Raw genomic sequence first — 21,774 nt, forward strand, 5'->3', positions numbered from 1 at the left:
ATATAGTATTATTCCACCAGTAATAGTGCTTCTACTGTTCACCATTTTTCACCTTTCTGTAGAAGCATTAAGGTGGGCAGAAACAAATGATGTTACAATTATAAAATGTTCTCCTCTGGTTTTCTGTCAATTTTACCAGGCTACATAGAAAATCAACTGTTAACTCCATATCTTTGTATAAATAATAAAACAAGTGTACATATTGGTATAAGATATTTTCACTTTTTACATATAATAATCTATGTTCAAAAATTGGTTTACATTGTCAAATGAGAATGAAAACTAGTAAGTAAGCTTCTATGAAACAAAGTACTAAAACTATTTTGTACACATTTACTAATTTCATTCCTCTCTTGGAATCCATCGGCTCCACCATAAGCTTTTCCGTTTATTGCTAAGATCATCCATACTCTCATTCAGGGTTTTTATAATTTTCCTTTGAAGCCGAAGAGCTGATGCAAGAGCATTCCTCTGCGCATTTGACTTCTTCTTAGGCTTTATTTCCTGTAAATCACAATTGGAAAAACAAAACAAAGCGTACTAAGGAAATTTTACATTTAATAACCAACATTAGTAACAATGTCGTAAAGACATGAGAATACATACCCTAAGCTGCTGAAGTTGTGCTTCTGTAAAGCCCCCATCTTGTTCTGTTCCTGATTTTGCCATTAGTTGAACAACCCAGTTTGCAGCTTCACTATAGTCTTGTTGTGTAGCCCGGAAGAATTGCAGCTTTAGGTTCTGAATGAAGGACAGGGCAAGCAGACCTTCTCTATCAAAGTAAGGATGAGCTAAAGCTGTCTTTGCACTAATTCTTTGGCGTGCTTTGAAACGTACCATAGATGTTAATAGCTCCCAACCTATTCCACCATCCAAATCTAACAACTCAAAGCCTTTCCTAAGTTCAGGGCCAGCACGAGGCTCTACACTCTGTCTCCACGAAACTAAATCATAGTCACATCTCTTCAGTTGTCGGTTGAATTGAATGAGACTGTTGTCACTGCGTAATCCTGGGAATGCCTATCATGGAACAAACAACATATAAATTCTTAGAAAACACTACAAGACAGAAATATCAGCATTTAACCTATTTCTGACTGTAATACATAGTTAATTTTAAAATCTTGTACATGCAATATTCAATTCTATTTTGTTTTTGGTTTAACCATTGGTATGTGAAGCCAATTGGCTTGACTAATCCATATTTGCACCAGATAAGCCCATTACGGAGGAAGGGGGAGCCTATTGAAATAGATAAGATCACATCCAATGGGCAATTAGTTTAAAGTTATCGCGAATCCAGATCTTGGTTATATGAGCTAAAGAAAAGGAGAAAGGAAACCAACAATTTTTTTAAACTTGATTCTAGAGTATATTTAATTTAAGGAACCTCTCAAGTCTTGAACAAAAAATTGATCTTGACCATGTCAGCCACGATTCAGTTAAAATGAGCCTGAATGTAAATATTAAAATTCAGAAAGTATAATTTATAACTCCTAAATTGAGGGTAAAATATTAACTATCCAAGTTTTTAAAATAATGCATACATGCCCACTTTTCATGTTCAAAATTCAGTTTTTTTAATTCCCTCCCTTCTCTCTTTTTCTTCTTCATCTTCTTCTTCTTTTTAATCTACAAACTATTTTTATTTTTGTTGTATGAAGATTGGTAGAGGTGAATCGGAAAATACAATTTTTGGAGCAGTTAAGGAGATTCTGCAGCAAATCCAACAACTTCAGTAAGTTGTCGTAAACAACTACCGAGTCTTATTGCAACAAATTTGATAATTACAACTACGGAATGTGTTACAGTAACTTAGAATTTGTTTAGTTGTTGCAATAACTATTGAAGTTGTTCCAAGAAATTTAATAGTTGTTTGCAACAACCTAATGAAGAAGTTGAATTTACTATTGAAGGTGGAAGTAGAGGGGAGGCAGAGATGTGGAGGAGAAGAAGGCGACAGTTGAGGTGGAGAAAGAGAAGGAGGTGGTGGTGGAGGAAGTGACAGATGAAGAGGTGGCGGTTATGGAAGTGAAGGAGAGAGGGATGGGGAATGTGGGGCCTTTGTTTATACAAGAAAATGTGGGGGTTTTCAAATCAGTGACATTAACACTAATCTCAAAAGAGTTGCACCTACCCAAAAAAAAGCAAAAATATGAGTCACCTTTCCTCAAATAAATCATGCAACGGCCACCCTTAATTAAAGGACCTTTGTTTCTTACTTAATATCCATAAAGTTACTATTTGCAGGTCATCGTTCATTTTCTTCCTCATGTACTTGTGTAAACCGCGAAGCTATATAGGGCTTTTCTTACTTAACCTGCCGAGTAAAAGTTCTTCCATGCCCAAGAATAAGTGTGTGGACTTATTTTCAAGTTCAAGAAACTTTTCTAGTCCATGAAGTCCAAGAAGCTATGTTAAAGACAATTCCTTCTTAAAATGGGAAATATTGTTGTTATTTCCTTTTGTTGGTATATTTTAATTTCTTTATTGTTTCCTTGTAGAATAGGCATTTTATTTCCTTGCTGTTATCTATTTTCTTTCCTTATTAGAATAGCAAATGTAGTCATCAAAGAAGAGACCCTAAGCTTATATAAAGGGCTCTGATGCTTGTAAAAGACACAGTTCATGTTCTTTAGCTAGTAACAATTAGAAATAATAAGATTATACTCTATTTCTTCTTCTTAATCCTTGTGTTTGGTTCCAAACCAAGTGGTGATAGTCCTTATCATGTTCTAAAATATGTGTGAGGTTTCTTAGCCACGTTAATTGATTTCAAGCGGTAACTTTAGGAACCACAAATCATTTGATCATTCAAGAACACATCTTCCCCATCCAAAATCAGATCACAATTTAACTTCTTTTGAAGTCATTGCTTCTTTTAGAACAAGTGAGTAGTTATTTAATAGTTCAGAATATCATCTTTAACCTCATTTTAGAAACACTTGATTCCATGTTCTATATCACGAGACACATCAGTTTTTTCATACAACTGTTTTTTGCTTAAAGTTCAAGATCCTGGTTGACTAGTTCTTTGTTTAACTCAGAGAATCACATCATGTTTTCTACATTTAGATAAGAAAATCTAAAAGAAACTGACAATCACTTCCTTGTAATTCTTTTTAGTCCGGAACTCAAATGTCTAGATTCTCCTAGAAGAGCTAAATTTTGTCTAAGAAATATTAATAGTAAATAGCTTTCGATTTGAATCTAACCATTTGCAGGAATATGAGACCGATACTGTAGATGTCAAATCGGTCTGGGAGATTCAGCTGTTACAAAAAAGTAGCATAACAAGGAGTTAATTTTATAGATTTAAAAAAAAGAAAAAAAAAAGAGGTAATTAGTCAAAAGTGAGTGACTGGTCATCAAAAAAAAAGAGAGTGACTGGTCATCAAACCTGCCATAGAACTGGGGAAAGTGCAGTTGCAACTGGAGCAGACGGTGCAGAAGGGGTTTGTGTGCTCATAATGTATTGCTCTGGTGCAGCGTATCTTGACCGGAAAAGATACAGTTAGAAAAATAAGTAAACTAAATCCCTAAGTAAAAGATCCACCCATGCAAACATACCAAGTTATAAATGGTATTACCTGAAAGTCTTCCAAAAAACAGATGATCAGTAACACAGAATGCATCTATTTTCTCTTCACCTTTAAATGGTACAAAGATTAACTTTTGAGATCATACCAATCTCAATAGTCAATATCACTTCTTTATAATTGAATAAGGAACATGATCATTCATAATCTGTGCATCTCTCATGTAAATTAAGCTAATATAATTAAAACTAACAAGCAAAAACATGCCATAAATCCAATCTCAAAGTCATCTAATGCTCTTTAAAATGTGCGGGGAAAGTACTCAATCATTATGGTACATAACATACCCATTAAATTGGAAAATCCTGATATTTCATCACTCAATTTCAGGGACATCACTCTGTCGGGTCCTGAATTTTTTTCTATTTAGGCATACAAGTTTCAGTTTGTTAGCTTGAGCATTATAGAAAGAACACTTTTAACACTCAAAAATGAAGTTGATTTTCCTGGTAGTCTTCCAAGAACTTATAAGGTTAGCACTGATGGTTCATTGGGAGGTTTGAGGACATCTGGTTATAAATAATAAAGGCATGATTAACAAAACAAATTGAATTCAGAAAATATGTAAAGTGAAAAATGGACATGATTCGACGAGCAAATTGGCATCATACTTAATTAATCCATGAAAGCAACAACAAACGCAGATTGAGATGTTGAGGTTAGAATATACATTACCCTAATAATAAAAAGGATGGAAAATGCATGTTCTTTTATTTAATTTGATTGGAGATGTTTTTGAAATGAATAACAGAAAAGAATGATAAGAAGTCATCGTTATGAGCTGACAATTATATTATGCCACTTTTATCAAGGGGATAATTAGTTCCAAGAAACAAAGGTCACAGAATAGAAAATATAATGTCCATGTGTTGAACAAGAAATTTCCACTTGTGCATACACAAACTTGTCAGTTTGCAGAGTAGGAAATTACCTTGGATCTAAAAGAAACTCCTTAGGAATATAATTGATTCCTACTCTCAAATCTGCTGCAGCACCAAGATCAATTATTTTGAACGCGCGAGAACCTGCTTCAGAGAGATATTAATTACAACTTACAAGTAGACAATCAAACTCAACCACAAATATTAACAGGACAGTTTACCTTCAGAGAAAATTATGTTTTGAGGCTTAATATCTCTATGTACTATCCCTGTGGAGTGAAGTCCATCCAAAGCAAATAGGAGTTGTCTCATAATTGTCAATATGATTCTATTTTCTCTATCCAAACCTTTGGGCAAGTCCTGAACCTCTCGAAGGATCAATGATTCTACCTGATGATTTAATAAATCATGAGAGAGAGTGCAGGAGGGGGAGGATAAAACAGATAGTAACTTTTGCAGAAAGGACTTACAACAAAAACTGCAACCCAACCAGAAACTACTTATGGCCGAGCTTCCTTTATATCCATCCAGCTCATTGAGTCTTTCCAATTTTTTATTTTTTTTATTTCAATACTCAATAATTTGTCTCAGAAGTTTTCTAAGATAATATCTAATATCACACTTATCTCTAGACCACCATCATAATATCTCGACTAGAATAGATGAAAAACAGTCGTGACAAACACCGAATCCACCATAATAACCAAACATTAGTTCAACTAGTTGTTAGACAGTAGATAAAAATAAATGTTCTTCTGAGAGAAATGATCAGAATTTAGTAATTCACCATTCGGAGCAACTCTATAAGAGTCGGACACAAGAAATTACAATTATTCAAAATAATGAATTATAATAACTCACATATGGGTATCAATGAAAATGAATACAAACTATGCAATTGTTCAACCTTGAAACCGTTGGGTCACATGTGCAATATTTTGGATATGCTGAACATATATATATAAACATGGTACGATATGACAGAATTTATTATGTATCTCAACTTGAAGAGGTAGTTTTAACAATGTAGTGAATGGTGAATGTTCATGGATAACTTTCTGTAGAATCTTTTCTCAATTAGGAGGACATTTTCTTCATATTGTTTATCTCTTTTCAATTAGCAGATAATTGCATTTTCGAAGTGTTTTACACAACATCCTTTTGTTGTTTAACCCTATCAGTATCTATCACACACTTTCACTACGAAATCAAAAATCATTCCTCTCAGTTCCGTTTTTGCTAATTTCCCTTAACATGTAAATGCCTAAATGAAGATATTTATGTTATATCTGAACCGAGAAGGTTATGATACTGTTTCAAGAGAATTTTTCATCCAATAGAAAACATTCTGTATTAGCTATCAGTGCTAGGGATTTCTCCTACATTTAGATCTTTTTAGGAGACTAATTTATACCAATAAATATTAAATGATCCTTTAACAACTATAAATATATAGATTCTATTTTCCACCTGATCTGCCGTTTTCTCTCAGACACGGGAAACTAAGATCTTTTCACAATCTGTACATTAACCTCAAATCAAAAATTCGCATGGTATAGGCACAGAGCTCGCATGGGTATGTTGTGTCCCCAAAGCAGTTGCAATTATCTGAAAAGTAGAAGAGAAAGGAATACCTACATTGTAGGGAAAGTCTCTACTCTGCATCAAATCAGCAAGTGTAGCTTCCCCTTCGAAACGCCAAAGAAGCCAATACTCTGCTCCTTTCTTTGAAGAAGTCTAGCAGAATTTTCAGCATAAATAAGTGATTGGAATAAGTGATATATATGATGATGATGAACAAGTGTACCTCTCGAAAACCATAGAGAAAATCAGCACAACTATTAGCACAAGCTCTACGCACACGCTCATTCATCCATATTTCCACTGCTCCATATTCAGTTGCTTTTTTTAAGACTAAATCAGCAGGCTTTGATGATGGCTTTCTTGCCAAAGAAACTCTATAAACAGAACCAAAAGATCCCTCACCCAGTTTCTTTCCCAATACAATATCATCCTGCAGATAAGATAAAGAATGTGGGGAACAAAGAAGATAAGTAAACTAATTAACTAACTCATTTATAGGTACCTTCTTATAAATAGGTCGAAAGAATCTTTCAAGAAAGGCAAGAACAAACATATCAAAGAAACCAGGAGCAACACCAGGAGTAGCCCAGAGGTAAGAGAGGGTACCCAAAGCCAAAATAATCCCAGGAACAGTCACTGTGATCCCATTTGACTTGGGTAGTGTGCTTCTATAAATTATATCACCACACTCCATTACAGTACAGGGTAGTCCTACCCCAACTCCAACAAAAAGATCATGTACAAAGCTACCGCAAATTGAAAAATTACATTGTTTCTTCAATCGTATCGACAAACATAAAGGCTTCAAAATCCCCACTTTCTTCCCCAGAAATGAAGAGTGGAGTACTACACCACCTATCCCCACTGCTGCCATTCCCAAACTTTTTTGCTTTCTTTACCAAGAATTTTTTTTCTCTTCTTTTCAATACTGGCCAGGTGCCTGCTCTTTTTTTGTGGATTGGATTGCCAAAAATCCATAGCCACAAATGACACGTAGATTACGTCTCTATATAAACCAAAGGTTTTTCACCACCTAAGTATATAAATACCTAGGGTGTGCAATTATTGATATACTAGTCTCTCGAAACCCTGCAGGTTTATCCCCTATTATTTTCATAAAATTTATACGTGTCTAATTTTATATCTTTAAATCCACATTTTCAAAGACTGTTATTTTTATAAAATGTGTACATGCTTAATTTTATGTATTATTCTACTATGTATGTGTTCAGTCAAATACAACAATATCATCTTAATTTTAACAACGGAAAAGGGTCTAAAATACCCCTTTACTATGCAAATTGGTACAAAATTACCCCTCTTCTACCTTTCGAGCCTAAAATGTCCTTGATGTCAACCGTTTGGCTCTATTTTGCCCCTCATATTTAACAGCCTAAATAATAACATCAATTAGCAAATTCATTTATGACGTGTCGCTATCCTATTGGCTACCCTAATAATTAATTAAATTAATTAAAAACATTAAATACCCACCCGTAACCCACATCTTTTAACCCAAATTCAACGTTGTCACCAGATCTTGTAGATAAATAAATCTTCAAACTCAACTCACCACCTAAGAAAAAAAGGACTTCTTTTATCAAGTGTATAAAGATGTGCCACTTCTTCCCCTTCTTTCGCAATGCTTGACCCAGAAATTCGAGCTCGACCCAGAAAATTTCTGCTTGTGTTTGACCGTTTTTCGTTGAAAACATTCACTTCAATCGTCCGATAGGGAAGATCAGCAACATCATTCACATGATACACAAGTTTTTCATCCCATACAGTGTTTAAATCTCTCATTTTTTACTTGTGTTCTTTGTCTCTAATTCTCAAACTCAACTTCTACAAATGGTGATTCGGTGGTGGCTAAGAGAGTCTATAGGAGATGTCTCGTTTCCTTTGCCCATAGAGTTACCTTGGTGGATTTGGTAGAGTTAGACATGTTAGACTTTGATGTGATTTTGGGTATGGATTGGTTGCATGCATGTTATGCCTCTATCGATTTGTAAAACTCGGGTGGTCAGATTCCAATTTCCAAATGAGCCCATCATAGAGTGGAAGGGGGGAAATTCTATGCCTAGAGGTCAATTTGTCTCTTGTCTTAAAGCTAGAAAGATGATCTCTAGAGGGTATATTTACCATCTTGTTAGGGTGGAATGTTGAATCCGAAACCCTTTCTCTAGAGTCAGTTCCGGTAGTAAATGAGTTCCCAGAAGTCTTTCCCGGTGATTTACCCGGTATTCCTCCCGAGCGGGAAATAGATTTTGGTATTGACCTTTAACCGGATACGCAACCTATCTTTTTTCCTCCTTATAGAATGGATCCAGCGGAGTTGAAAGACTTGAAAGAGAAGCTAAACGATTTATTAGATAATGGCTTCATCTGACCGAGTATCTCTCCATGGGGTGCTCCTGTGTTGTTTGTTAGAAAGAAGGATGGGTCTCTTAGAATGTGCATCAACTATCGTAAATTGAACGAAGTGACCATCAAGACTAAATATCCCCTTCCGAGAATTGATGATTTGTTTGACCAACTTCAAGGGGCTAGCTATTTCTCTACGATTGATCTTCGTTCGGGTTATCACCAATTGAGGGTGAGAGGGGTTGATATTCCCAAGACGGCTTTTCGAACCCAGTATGGTCACTATGAGTTTGTGGTAATGTCGTTTGGATTGACTAATGCTCCGGCGGCGTTTATGGACTTGATGAATAGAGTGTTTAGGCAATACCTAGACATGTTTGTGATTGTGTTTATCGATGATATTTTGATCTATTTAAGGAGTGAGAATGAACATGTGGACCATTTGAGAATTGTATTGCAAGTTCTTAAGGACCAACAACATTTTGCAAAGTTTAGCATGTGTGAATTTTGGTTAAGGTCCGTAGCTTTTCTTGGTCTTATTGTGTCAAGCAAGGGTATTGAGGTAGATCCTAAGAAGACGAATGCCGTCAAGAGTTGTTCTAGACCTCTAACTTCTTCCAACATTAGAAGCCTTTTGGGTTTGGCCGACTACTATAGGAGGTTTGTTGAGGGGTTTTCCTCCATTGCTTCTCCGTTGACGGCTTTGACTCAAAATAAAGCTAAGTTTGTGTGGTCAAAAGCTTGTGAGAAAAGCTTCCAAGAGTTGAAAAATAGACTTACTTACGCTTCGGTGTTGACCTTACCAGAGGGTACTAATGGTTTCGTAGTATATTGTGATGCCTCTAGAGTAGAATTGGGATGCGTCCTCATGCAAAATGGTAAAGTGATTGCCTATGCTTCAAGGCAACTTAGAGTCCAGGAGAAGAACTATCCTACCCATGATCTTGAATTAGCGGTGATTGTGTTTGCTTTAAAAATATGGAGGCAATATCAGTATAGGATCCATGTGGATGTTTTCACCAGTCACAAGAGTCTTCAATATGTGTTTAGTCAAAAAGACTTGAATCTTCGTCAACGAAGGTGGTTAGAATTATTAAAGGATTATGACATGAGTGTCATTTATCACCCGGCAAAGCTAATGTTGTAGCGGATGCACTTAGTAGATTGTCCATGGGTAGTGTGGCTCATGTAGAGGATGAAAAGAAAGAATTGGTTCGTGAGGTGCATAGATTGGCCCGGGTAGGTGTCCAACTAGTTCATTCCACGAAGGGTAGTGTCATGGTCCATAATGGTTCCGAATCGTCCTTTGTGATGGATGTTAAGTCTAAACAAGACCTTGATCCTATATTAGTTGAGTTGAAAGAGTCGGTCTATGTGAATTCAAAGTACACCTTTCACGAACTATAAGGAGAAGCCTAAACATTCAAGTTATTCATATACTAATGACATACGATTAAATGTATATAGTCTCTTACTATTAACTGATTTATTAATTGTATGAATAGTATTTAGTACAACTTTTAGGTTTTCTAGTGTTGTGTACTATAATATTATATAATTACTATCTAAATATAATTAAATAAATATTTTACAACATTTTAATTTAGAGTAACTTTTTTTAATGACATTATTGTAGAAACTCAATTTCATAGGGATATTTTAGTATTTCAACTTTCAACTTTTTTTGTTCTCATATATATTGTAACGACCTGAACCATCGTTAATTTGGAAAAGAAAATATTTGGGAAATTCTGGGCCACTATTTCGCCAGGGCGGGCCAGATGCCGCTAGGGCAGCAGCGCCACAAAGGGAAAAATAGTCGTCAGGGAGGGATAGGCAAGGTAGAATGTAAATAATGTGAATTCTTATTTCCCCCTTCTTCCAAAAATACTTAATTAGTGGTAAAACACCCTAGAAACCCCCAAAAAGTTGCGCCAAGCTTAGGAAAGGTGGAGAAAGAGATTTCTACCGAAAGGATGTCGACGGATTGCAGATTCTCGGTCAAGATCACCCTTACGAGTTTCGAAAGCAAGAATCAAAGGCCAAATTTCCGTGCAATTGCTTGGCGCCCAGGTAGGCTAGATTTTTATGAATTGAGTAGTTATAAATTTGTGTTCACTGCGTAATATATGTAAATCAATGGTAGGATTTATGCGTAGGCCTTCGTGCACCAAACGAAATATGGTTAAATCCTAGAAAGAAGCCTTTGATGATGAACTAGGGCTAGGTATGGTTGAATTAATGCTTACATGATATACGACGATGAGTAGTTCCTTGGGATGGTGGTGATTCTATGATTGTGTGATGTGGCCTTGTTCTTGTTTCATTATAATACGTACATGAATGTGAACGAAGCTTGTTGATCACACCTAATGTAAGTAAGAATGAACGAAGAATTATATGTTGTGAAACACTCTTGTTGTGTGGTTGTGATAATATACATTGTGATTATGATTGTGGATCAGGTGTTGCGTTCCGACACACTAACTTGGATCGGTTGCCACGTTCTGGCATAATCATTGGATCGGGTACCACGTTCCGGTATGCTAACTTTTTGAGTTTGGGTTCCATGAGAGGACCAATGATTTGACATAATTGTATGCCTTGAGGATTGTGAAATTGTACCTTGTTCGTAATGATAATTGATGTTGTATTTTCTCGGAGTTGTTTTATGGTTATGAGGACTTATGTTTGATTGTTCTTCTATGTTGAGTAAACTTTATATGTATCTTGATGAAAAGTGAATCGGAAGGGGCACACCCAACCGAGGGGTGATACGGAGGTGGGGAGTCAACGTTTCAAGAATTGTTAATGTCCGAGTAAGGGTGTCGTGTGTGGTAATGGCGAGGAGTGGGGGTAGTGTACGTGTTGTAAGTGCTTAGGTGGATTTCACTTTGGAGAAAGGGATTTGTGGTTAGGGGTTAGAAAACGTGACATAATGTACTATGTGGCCGTGACTGGTAATATGAAGAGGAAGTAAGGGTTTGACGTGAGCGGTTAGTTGGAATGCTTGTAGTTGTAATTGGGGACTTTTCTATGTGTTAGATTGGTTAGGCTATGATCAAGAACCTAGTAAGTAGGTTGACCTGAAAGGTGGTTAGTAGTTAGAGTACTAGTGTGATTCGTTGGTTTTCGAGAGAGGGTAAAGGTGGAGAAGAGAGGGGTTTTATTACATGATCTTACTAGTTGTTTTCTTATGTTATGTGGTGGGCATCGGGTTGACCGATGATGCCTACCAGTACGTGTGGTTTGTATTGATACTACTCTTGCTATGTCGTTTTGACATAGTCTGGATGCAGGTTGGTGATGTTTCCTTAGGTGAAGATGAAGACTTCTCTAGCAATTTCTACTTTTCCTTCCGCATGGTGGGAGCTGTGTCTTTTATTTATTATGTCCAGTTTGTACTCTTAGTAGCTCTTGTACCTGTTTAGACTAGATCCTTGGAGGTGTTAATTATTTTAGATGTCTTAACCAATTGTGTTAAAAATTCTTATTTATAAAATCCTGTTAGTATATTTTATTTCCGTTTATTTAATTTTCCGCATGTTTTAAATTATTGGGATATGAGGGTTCTCCTACATAGGTGTTAGAGTATGTGCCCGCACGACCCGGTGGGTTTGGTCGTAACAAATTGGTATCAGAGCCCAAGTTACCGGTCTCTTAGTAAAAGAGCAAAATATGGACTAGACTCTTGCGGATTGGTGTGTTGACGTCCACATCTAATCTTCAGGAAGCTAGGAAGCATTGTAGGAAATAGTTCCACTCATTCTATCCTTTCGTGCGAAGTGTCGCTTGTGGTATGAGTTGAGTCCAATTGGTATCTCCTGATTTCAATTGGTACCTCAGCAAAGTGGACCGGACGTCATGGTCACGACTGAAGGAACACAAGCAAGGTAAATTGGAACTGAGAAGGTTTCAATTGGTATCTGGCCCTAGGGGCGGTGTAAATACATGGATGATCAGTAATGGTCATTAATGGAACGAAGTAACTAATTAAGAATTTGGACTTGTCTGTGAGTTGTAACTTGAAGTCTGAGAATGTGTGCTTCTTGTTTTCTAAATTAATTGTGAATGTGAAAGTTGTAATTGCTTGAATGTGATGATGTGGTTACGTGCACTATAAATGTGTGTCTAAACTTTGATATGTGCAATGTGTTGGCTTAATTGATTGAAATTATGCCAGTTGTAACGACTTGAGTATTGTGAAGCCCATTGCGAAAAGAAGGTCCTGACTAGATTCGATGTGAGGTTTTAGACAAAACTACGAGGCAATTTGTGAGGAAGATCTGAACGTGTCTTGTGGTTGTGTAATAACCGCGTGAATGTCTGGGTGTATCTTGGGGATGTGTGGGTTATGGTGCTGAATTAATAAGAATGAATTGGTTGCGTATTGTGGGTTTGACTTGGAGTAGTCAAGGATTTCTCCTAGTTCACACGATTATCATAAGTTTGTTCGGTAAAGCTGGGACCCTTGGTGAAATTTAGAAAAGAGAGAAAACCCTAGAAAAAAAAATCTCGATAGAGGTTCTGTTTCCGTTTTGGTCACTGGAGCGGAATTATTCCCACCAGGGCGAGACCACCAGAGCGGGAATTCTTCCGCCAGAGCGGGATGAGGCGAGGCAGAACCTCAGCCTGCCCTCTCTAGTTTTCCAAGTTTCCCGATAAGGACCCCAAATGGTATCCGGGCTAACCCCTGCAAATCTATCAGTGTTCAGCAATCGAGAATAGTTTATAAAACTTAGTGATTAACCTTTTACTACGGAAAAAGCAGGAAATCTAGCATCCAAGTGCTTACAAAACATAAGAAAGGGGAAAAGATAAAAACCAAGTTGTCCAAAAATTTACAAGCCCAAGAAGGGCGAAAGCCAAATCAAGAACCCTCAGACTGGGTGGTGTCAACATCTGAGTCTAGATCCTCCGGAGGTACAAGACCGGTCGCTGCCTCGTCCATAAAAGTAAAGTGCTGGAAATCTCTTTTCTCGACCCGGGGAAGCTCCTAACCAGGGGCAACGCAAGTGAATATGGTCCTCACGGTCTTCCATATCCGAACCATCAGAAGATCCCTCTCTAGACCCTTCCTCCGCTCCTGGAGTAGCTCACGGCGGAGCATCTCTACCTCTAGGGCAGTGCTGGTTGGAACCATGGTGAAGTCAGCAAAGGCACTCCCCAACCTCTTTTGGATGGCAGCCAGATCCTCTTCGACCCGTGCACCTGAGAGTGGGCCTCGTCTTTTAAATACACGGTCGCCTTACTACTGCTAGCCCTGCCCGTTCTCCTCCTCTTGCTCCTGGAAGTAGAACCTGACCTGATCAAAAGAGGGTGGAAAGGGGGATCCATGGGTAATACCTTATCGGTGTCGAGGAGTGGCACTCCCGCCCGCTTGCACAGCAGAGTAATAAGTCCCGGTAGGAAGAAATATTTCTTGTTACCCCGTTAGAACATCATCCAATCCGAAATGATATGCGCCCCCACATTTAACTTGATGCCATCACTACAACAAATGTGATATTTAGCTACGAAACTATTAGTTACGATATAAAATTCGTCACTAATTATTCACCTTTTGTGACAAAAAATACATTTCGTATTTAAATGTATGTGCAACATACTTTTAGTGACGAAACGTACAATTTCGTAGCAAAGTTTTGTCCAGTAAAAGTTTCCCACCAAAAAATAATTTGGCGCCATTTATTAAGTACAACTAGGGACAAATTTTTAATTCATCAATGACACATTATTTTGTCGCTAATAATGTATCCAATTTGTGACAAAATGTTATTTGTCATAAAATTAGTTACAATTTTGGACACGAAAAATTTTCATCACAAAAACTAAGTTGTTGCAATAGCGACAAAATAGAGTTCGTAGTTGAATGTTGTAAGCTTTTAGCACACAAATTATATATTTAATAGTGACCTTAGTTTTCGTCTCTAATAATATAAGCAATTAGTGACGATTATTTTATTGTCTCTAATTAACCTGCGACTTAGTGACAACATAATTTGGTCACAAAATATACAATGTTTAAATAGTGACAATTTAAATTTTGTAGTTGAATAATTTAACCATTTATCACGATTTTTTTAAAATTTAAATATAAAAATAATATTTGGTTACGCTCGAGTGCAGATCTATAGGGTAGTGAGAGAGTTTACCAGCAGGGGTGGACCCACATGGGTTCCAGGGGGTTCACCTGAACCCCATCGGTAAAAAATTACACGGTATATATAAGGTAAATTTTCTATATTTATGTGGATATATATATATTTTGAACCCCATCAATGACAAAGAAAAATTGATAGCCTAGTGGCAGGTCTCTTTGAAATTAAGCTACACGTCAAGGGTTCGATTCCCTCTGTTAGCATTTTACTTTTAGTTTCAATTTTTTTTTTAAGTTTCAGTTCCGTTTTTCACGTTACGTTTTATTTAGTTTTTTATTTTATAAAACATGCTAAAAGTTTGGTTTTAAACCCAAAACAAATTCAAGTGTCCGCCACTAAAACTATATACTACTACTTCCTTGAAATTTGTTTTGTTGGCTTAATTACACGTTAATACTTTTATTTTTCGAACCTCTTGAACGAAAATCCTGGGTCCGCCACTGTTCTCCAGGACCACTTGATATAAAATTACACAATATATTGATAATATTCTTCTAAATTTAGAAGTTGACTTAGTGATTTAGAGGGTTCGAAATTCCCTTGAAGTTTCAAGTTGAAACATCAACCCATGAATAAAAGTAATACTAGTAAGATAGTGTATATTCACGACACACATAAACTGACATTGTTTGTGTTCATTGCAGACATGTATAACAATTTTTTGACAAAAATAAAATCAATGTCAACCACTTCACAAAAGAGATGCATGTTATTAAAGACATCTCATAATGAATATTTAAAATAGATTAACAGCTCTAATAAATAAGGAACAAAAATATTTTCTGGGTAAATAATATTAACAAAAATAATATGAATGAAAAGCCTCTATTACTTAAGCAAATATGTTTTCCAGGCCTTCTATAACCTCTAACATAGAAGAAATCGTCAATTATTGTAGTGACTACACCATTATCGAGACATGACATGTAGACATCAGATTTGTACTAGAACGAACAACACTAAAATTTTAGTAAACCTTTACCAAAGCCGCAACAGAGCACCAACAATGCGTCAAAATAGCTCCAAAAGTTCATTAAAATAACATTAGAATTGCACCTAAATAGTACTGACAATGAACCAAAATAGTTGGACGAAATTCACAATAATACAACACTATGGTTGAACCAACATAGCAGCAGAAAAGATCCAAAATTACACCAGAAAAGTATCAAAACAACATTTGAATTACACCAAAATAGCAGCATCACAGTAGCCTCTAAATCAGCATTAAACTTGCATCAACACCACCACCAGAAAGCACTAGAACTGCACCAAAAACAGCAACAGAAAATCACCGTAACAACAGCAAAACAGCTCCAAAAACAGACTCCAAAATTGCACCAAAAAAGCAGCACCATATTCGCACTAAAACAACACAAAAATTGCACCAAACAGCACCAGATTCGCGCAGAAACTACACCAAAAAAGAAAAGAAACTGAAAAACAATAGCAAAATATAGTCTTAGCGAGATTGCGCATAACTGTGAGGAGAACTTCAAGATTTGGAGACCAACTTCAAAAATAATTTCCATCAATACGAAAGGTTTTGATGTTGTATGAGACATCGAGTAACAATAAGAAGAGCAGGGGAGCGATTCCAAATGAACATTGTTGTTGGATTCAAGAAATTATTTATCAGGTTATTTCTGGTGCAATTCGAGTGACTCTAACAACTAGAGAGGAAATAGCACACTTTAATCTAGCTATGCTCAAAGAATCAAGTCATTCCACCGTGCCAATATCCAGTTCTAGAGATGGCGATTTGGAGAAAATCGCAAGTGATAGTCTGGATATGCGCACTCATATTCGATGTGAGGATCCTACAGGTGAGTGTCCTAATACTTGGTCCTCTAATAGTCAATTAACTAAGAATGTTTATAATTCTGGTTGTACTAATATGTTAAATAATAAAGAGGGTGATCATGGTGTTGACGGTGGTAAGGGTAAAAAGATGGTCATAGAACAACATCAGTAAGGTCCTAGTAGGAATGGCAACACCAAATAAAATTATACCAATGAGCCTAATAACTCCACTCGTAAACCTTATGTCCCTAACAACACTACTCTCCAAATTTCCAGCAATTTCAAAACCTTCAGACCTAACAATATCATACTTGCAAAGAAGAGCACAAAAAACAACAATGCGACCACTGATCCAGCACAAAAACAACCCACTCAAACTAAACAAAAACCAGTTGTGATCCCAAAACATCCTCTTCCTAATATCCTTCACTTTATTGTTACTAAACTAAGAGGCTAAGAAGCCTAAAAAATTATTCCTATAGACATCAGTCCTCCAAAGATTACTACCAATTAGGGCTACCCTGCTATTGTGTCAGATTTCATCGTATATTTACCTGAAAGGTGAAAATTTACCCTCATTGGTAAATTTATCAATAGCCCAAAATGGAGGTCATAAGGAAACAATTTATCCTACAAAATGAATTTAGACCATCAGAATCAATAGATAGAAAACACAACAGTACAACATAGATCAAGGCAATAGTAATAATGTTTACAGTCCTAGATCACCTCAGAGTCATAAGGATGCTAAGCAGCAAAATTCACAACACTTGCAGGCAGGTATGAATTCAGAAATAAATTCTCAAAAGCCCACAAATTGTAATGTTGATCCTGGAGTGCAGGAATGATCTGATTTCTCTAGTTGAAAGTTGTAAACATGACATGATGGTCATTCAAGTTAACTGGTTTAAACTTCTTCCATCCATTGTTAAATTAAATACTCATGGGAGCGCTTTGGAGAACCCAGGAAAGATTAGGGCTGGTGGTATTCTTAGAAATCACAAATGTGACTTGATTTATGTAGATAGAGGAACATCCTCCATAGGACAATCCAATGCAATCCAAATTAAATTAATGTATTAAACAAGAAAACACTTAATGAAAGCAAACAATCCAGACCACACCCAAAAGTTAAAAAATAGAGAAAACTCCAATAAAAGTCTAATGAAATAGAGGAAACAGTCAAACGAGTGCAAGCAAAAGTTTGACATTATTTTTTTAGCCAGACTCTAGCGAGGAGGAAGAAGAAGGAGATGATGAGGAACAAGAATAATAAAATACGTACCAGGAAGAAAAAGGAGAGACGCACTAGTCGTAGTCAATGAAAGGTAAGTCCCTAACAGTTAATGAAGTTACATCACAAAATCAATAGTCATCTTCATCATCTGTGTCACCATCTTCATCTTTATCAATACTTTTAGTGCCTTCAGTCCTATCAAGATTCACTTATGTACTCAATTATAGTGTCGTCCTTCTAGGTCAGAATCTTCGGTATTGTAACCAACTTCATGTTCTGTTTGAACCTTCAATTCAAATGCACTTGAATCCAAAGATAATTGAATCAACATCATCTCTATGTAATTGGATCGGCATATCCTCAATAGAAACATCTATCATGTTACTTTCCATTGACACATCTTGATACACTTCATTAGTAGTGTGTAATTCATCGCTTTCCACCTTTGAATTTTGCATCTCTAGCACATCATATATATGTCTATCTTGAAATTTTTGCACAATTTGCCAATTTTTTCCTAATTTCGGATCACAAATATAAAATACTCGCTTTGCTTGAGTAGCTAGTACAAAAGAATCATGTTCATACCAAAATCTATTTACATTTATACTAGTAAATATTTTATGTTTCTGCATCCCAGTTTTTTTACGAAGATCAAACCACTTGCATTTAAATAGAATAACTCGATTGCCTTCTATATACTCTAACTCAATAATGTCAACTATAATACCATAAAAGTCAATCACTTCATTTTCATGATAGCCTTCAACAACTATGCCACTATTTTGTACTTTTATGTAATTCATCACGACTTTGAATATGGTACCTAACACCATTAACAATACAACCAGGATATCTCCTTCCTCAAACATCAGGTCCCATTGCCAAAGGATATAACTTCTTGATAGACATTGAATTCTCCTTATTACACAAATGCATAATCTACGATGAAAAATTATTACATTCAACTAGTAAAGAAGATAAAGTTAAACTTAAACACAACACGATTGTCATTTTAAAAATCACTTACTTTCCCTTTGAACCATTAAGAAAAATGTTCTCTATGTTTCTCTTCTATATTCACAACATCTTGGTTTAAAAACTCATTTTTGTGGTCCCTACATAGGAAAAATGAATTTATGAGTAATTTAAAATAACGGAAAACCAATATAGATAAATAGGAAAACATACTGTAGAAAAGGCTCTGCTTCTTCACAATTATTTAACACATACCACTGATCCATATCAAAATCTTTCTTCGGTATTGCATCATATTCTCCTTTAAATGGTCTAACACTTTCAGAAAATATGTCCAGAACATGTTCCTCTTTGTTGCTAGATCCATCAGCATTTCGATCTTCACGATTAAATGTAGTCTCAATGTTAGTAAGATACATAGAGCAAAATGTCAAACATTCATCAATAATATAACCTTCTGCAATAGAACCTTCTGGTCGCGCCTTGTTTCGCACATAACGCTTAAGCTTACACAAAAATCTCTCAATTTTGTACATCCAACGATACTGTACTGGTCCCCCATACATAGCTTCTCGTGGTAAATGTACAGCCAAATGTACCATAATATCAAAAAAAGCAGGTGGAAAGATCATCTCAAACTTACATAATATAATAACTACATCCCTTTCAAGTTGTTCTCGTTTCAATGTCTTACAACACAACCGTTGAAAGAAATGACCTAACTCAATCAATGCTAAAGATACATCTTATTTCCAAATCCACGAATAGCTATAGGTAGCAATCGTTGTAGCAAAACATGATAATCATGACTTTTGAGTTTAGCTAACTTAACACCATCTGCACTAACACACCTTGAGATATTTGAAGCATAACCATCAGGAAATTTAACACATTTCAAAAATTCCCCAAATTCTCTTTTCTCTTTTTCTAACATGTTATAACAAGCAGATGGCATTGTATAACTAGAATTATCATGCTGCAACCATAGTTCATTTCTTATGTTCATATCCTTAAGATCTTATCTTGCTTTCTCTGTGTCTTTAGTTTTCCTGTCAATATTCAGTAATGTCCCCAAAATTCTCTCACAAATGTTCTTTTCTATGTGCATGACATCTAAATTATGCCGCAACTTCAAGCTCTTCCAATATGGTAACTCAAATAAAATACTTTTCCTCACCCAATTCAACTATATAGGAAGACGCTTTTTTTTCTTATTATTTGAATGTTTTCCTGGTCTATAAGTACTGAGTAGATCCAATTGTTGTAAGACATCATCTCCTGAGAGCTCTTTTGGTTTCAATCTTTTTTCTACCTTCCTATCAAACTTCATGCTTCTTCTCCATGCGTGGCTAGGCTTAAGATATCGACGGTGACCCATGTAAGAAATTTTATTTCTTACCTTTTGTGACAATGCATCCTTATTGCAAGTAGGGCATGCCATGTATCATTTAGTACTCTATCCAGAAAAATTAGCTAATACAAAAGAAATAATATATGTTAGCTATTACAGTTATGTGTTCCCCTGTTATTAAATTTATGTTCGTAGCTCTTCTTAAACAAGAAGAGTATCCAAGATTAGAAACATATAAATAATGGGAACAAAAATATGTCCAAATGCTAATAAATAAATAGGAGTTTGTCAACCTAACTACTTAAATTAGTTGAGGTGAGGCTTACTTATTTGGGTTGATAAAAAAACTGAAGAGTTATCCTCACATTACTTCTTACATTTCTATGAAATGTGATAAAGTAATTGCGTTCTCTATATTATAAAGGAACGACAAAGATCAGGAGAGCCGTTACAGCTTGATATGAAGAATTTTTAGGCTGGAGATTATTTAGACATATTGAACAATAAGACATATAAACACTTACCATAAGCGCTGGAAAGTCATTTATGGTCCATAAAACAGCAACATGCATCTTGAAGCACTCCCCTGTGGAAGCATCAAATGTCTCTACACCATCACTCCATAACTCTTTCAATTCATCAACCAAAGGCCGCTAGTAAACATCAATATCCTTTCCAGGTGCTTAAGGACCAAGAATCAGTAGTGACATCATCATAAATGGATCAGTAAAGCATTTCCATGGAGGAAGATTATAAGGAAATAAAATTACAGGCCACATGCTATAGTTTGTGCTCATATTCCCAAATGGGTTGAAACCATCAGTCGCGAGGCCAAGTCTAATATTACGTGGTTCTTGTGCAAACCACGTATGATTCTTATCAAACTCTTTCCAAGCTTCAAAATCAACTGGATGTCTTAACACATTTGTCCCATCAAAATATGTTTCTTTATGCCACCTCATGTCAGTGCTTGTTTTTTTTGACATAAATAATCTTTGAAGTCTCGGCTTTAAGGGAAAATATCGTAAGACTTTATGAGGAATCTTTTACCTTCCTTTCAATTTTCCACCTTGAAGTACCACATTGTGTACATTCTTGTCTATCTTAAATTCACCCCAATAAAGCACACAATCATATTTACAAGCATGAATCGAAATGTATCCTAATCCCAAACCTTGTAGCATGTTTTTAGCATCATAATGTGACTTAGGAAGTGTCTCGCCATTAGGAAATGCATCTCGTAGCAACTCTAACAACATATTAAATGACTTGTTGCTCCACTGATTGTACACTTTCAAGTGGAGCAATTTCACAACAAATGAAAGCTTCGAGAATTTTTTGCATCCCGGGTACAATTCACATTCAGCCTCTTTCAACAATTTGTCAAACTTCTTTTCTTCGCTATCGCTCAAATTATCACATCCATTGTTATTGGATGTTGTCTCCTGATTGGCTTGTGATTTTCCACCGATTTCTTCTAACATATCATGTATTTCATTATGGCTGACATTTTCTTCATTTATCCATTCCTCATTTTCATCTTCATTATCAATTGCTTCATCATTATCTCTCATTTGTGATTGTTCCCCATGGTATATCCATTGCACGTAATCTTTCATAATTCCTTTCAACAACAAGTCATCATATACTACATCTTGTGTTTGAAAATTTATATTTAAACAATCTTGGCAGGGACATCAAACTTTAGTATTTCGATCAAAGAGAGTTCGGATAAGTTTCATAAAAGATTGAACACCCTCTACATATCTTTTAGAGAACTTTGGTTCATGCATCCATCCTTTATCCATGATAAGCT

The 21,774-nt window shown here is 35.9% G+C and overlaps 1 protein-coding gene across 1 annotated transcript; it reads right to left on the minus strand.

The window, feature by feature from the left end:
• Positions 1-152: 152 nt before the first annotated feature.
• LOC102589980 (serine/threonine-protein kinase STN7, chloroplastic) lies at positions 153-7,066 on the minus strand. Its single transcript, XM_006345670.2, has 9 exons — positions 6,567-7,066; positions 6,288-6,494; positions 6,119-6,217; positions 4,702-4,870; positions 4,531-4,624; positions 3,401-3,494; positions 3,216-3,272; positions 607-1,020; positions 153-504 (listed from the first exon to the last, which is right to left on the minus strand). The coding sequence occupies exons 1-9, from the start codon at positions 6,936-6,938 to the stop codon at positions 343-345; spliced, it is 1,668 nt and encodes a 555-aa protein (XP_006345732.1). The 5' UTR covers positions 6,939-7,066; the 3' UTR covers positions 153-342.
• Between the last annotated feature and the right edge of the window lie 14,708 nt (positions 7,067-21,774).

This window comes from Solanum tuberosum, unplaced genomic scaffold (genome assembly GCF_000226075.1).
Source record: "Solanum tuberosum cultivar DM 1-3 516 R44 unplaced genomic scaffold, SolTub_3.0 scf00074, whole genome shotgun sequence".
In the NCBI taxonomy this organism is placed as follows: Eukaryota; Viridiplantae; Streptophyta; class Magnoliopsida; order Solanales; family Solanaceae; genus Solanum; species Solanum tuberosum.

What these genes read in the sequence shown, in the direction of transcription:
- LOC102589980 (XM_006345670.2), bottom strand. Translation starts at nt 6,938, where the DNA reads ATGGCAGCAGTGGGGATAGGTGGTGTAGTACTCCACTCTTCATTTCTG. An exon ending in AAACATAATTTTCTCTGAAG is followed by an intron (nt 4,625 to 4,701) that starts GTAAACTGTCCT and finishes TCTCTGAAGCAG; the next exon opens with GTTCTCGCGCGTTCAAAATA. An exon ending in GAGTTTCTTTTAGATCCAAG is followed by an intron (nt 3,495 to 4,530) that starts GTAATTTCCTAC and finishes TTTCCGGTCAAG; the next exon opens with ATACGCTGCACCAGAGCAAT.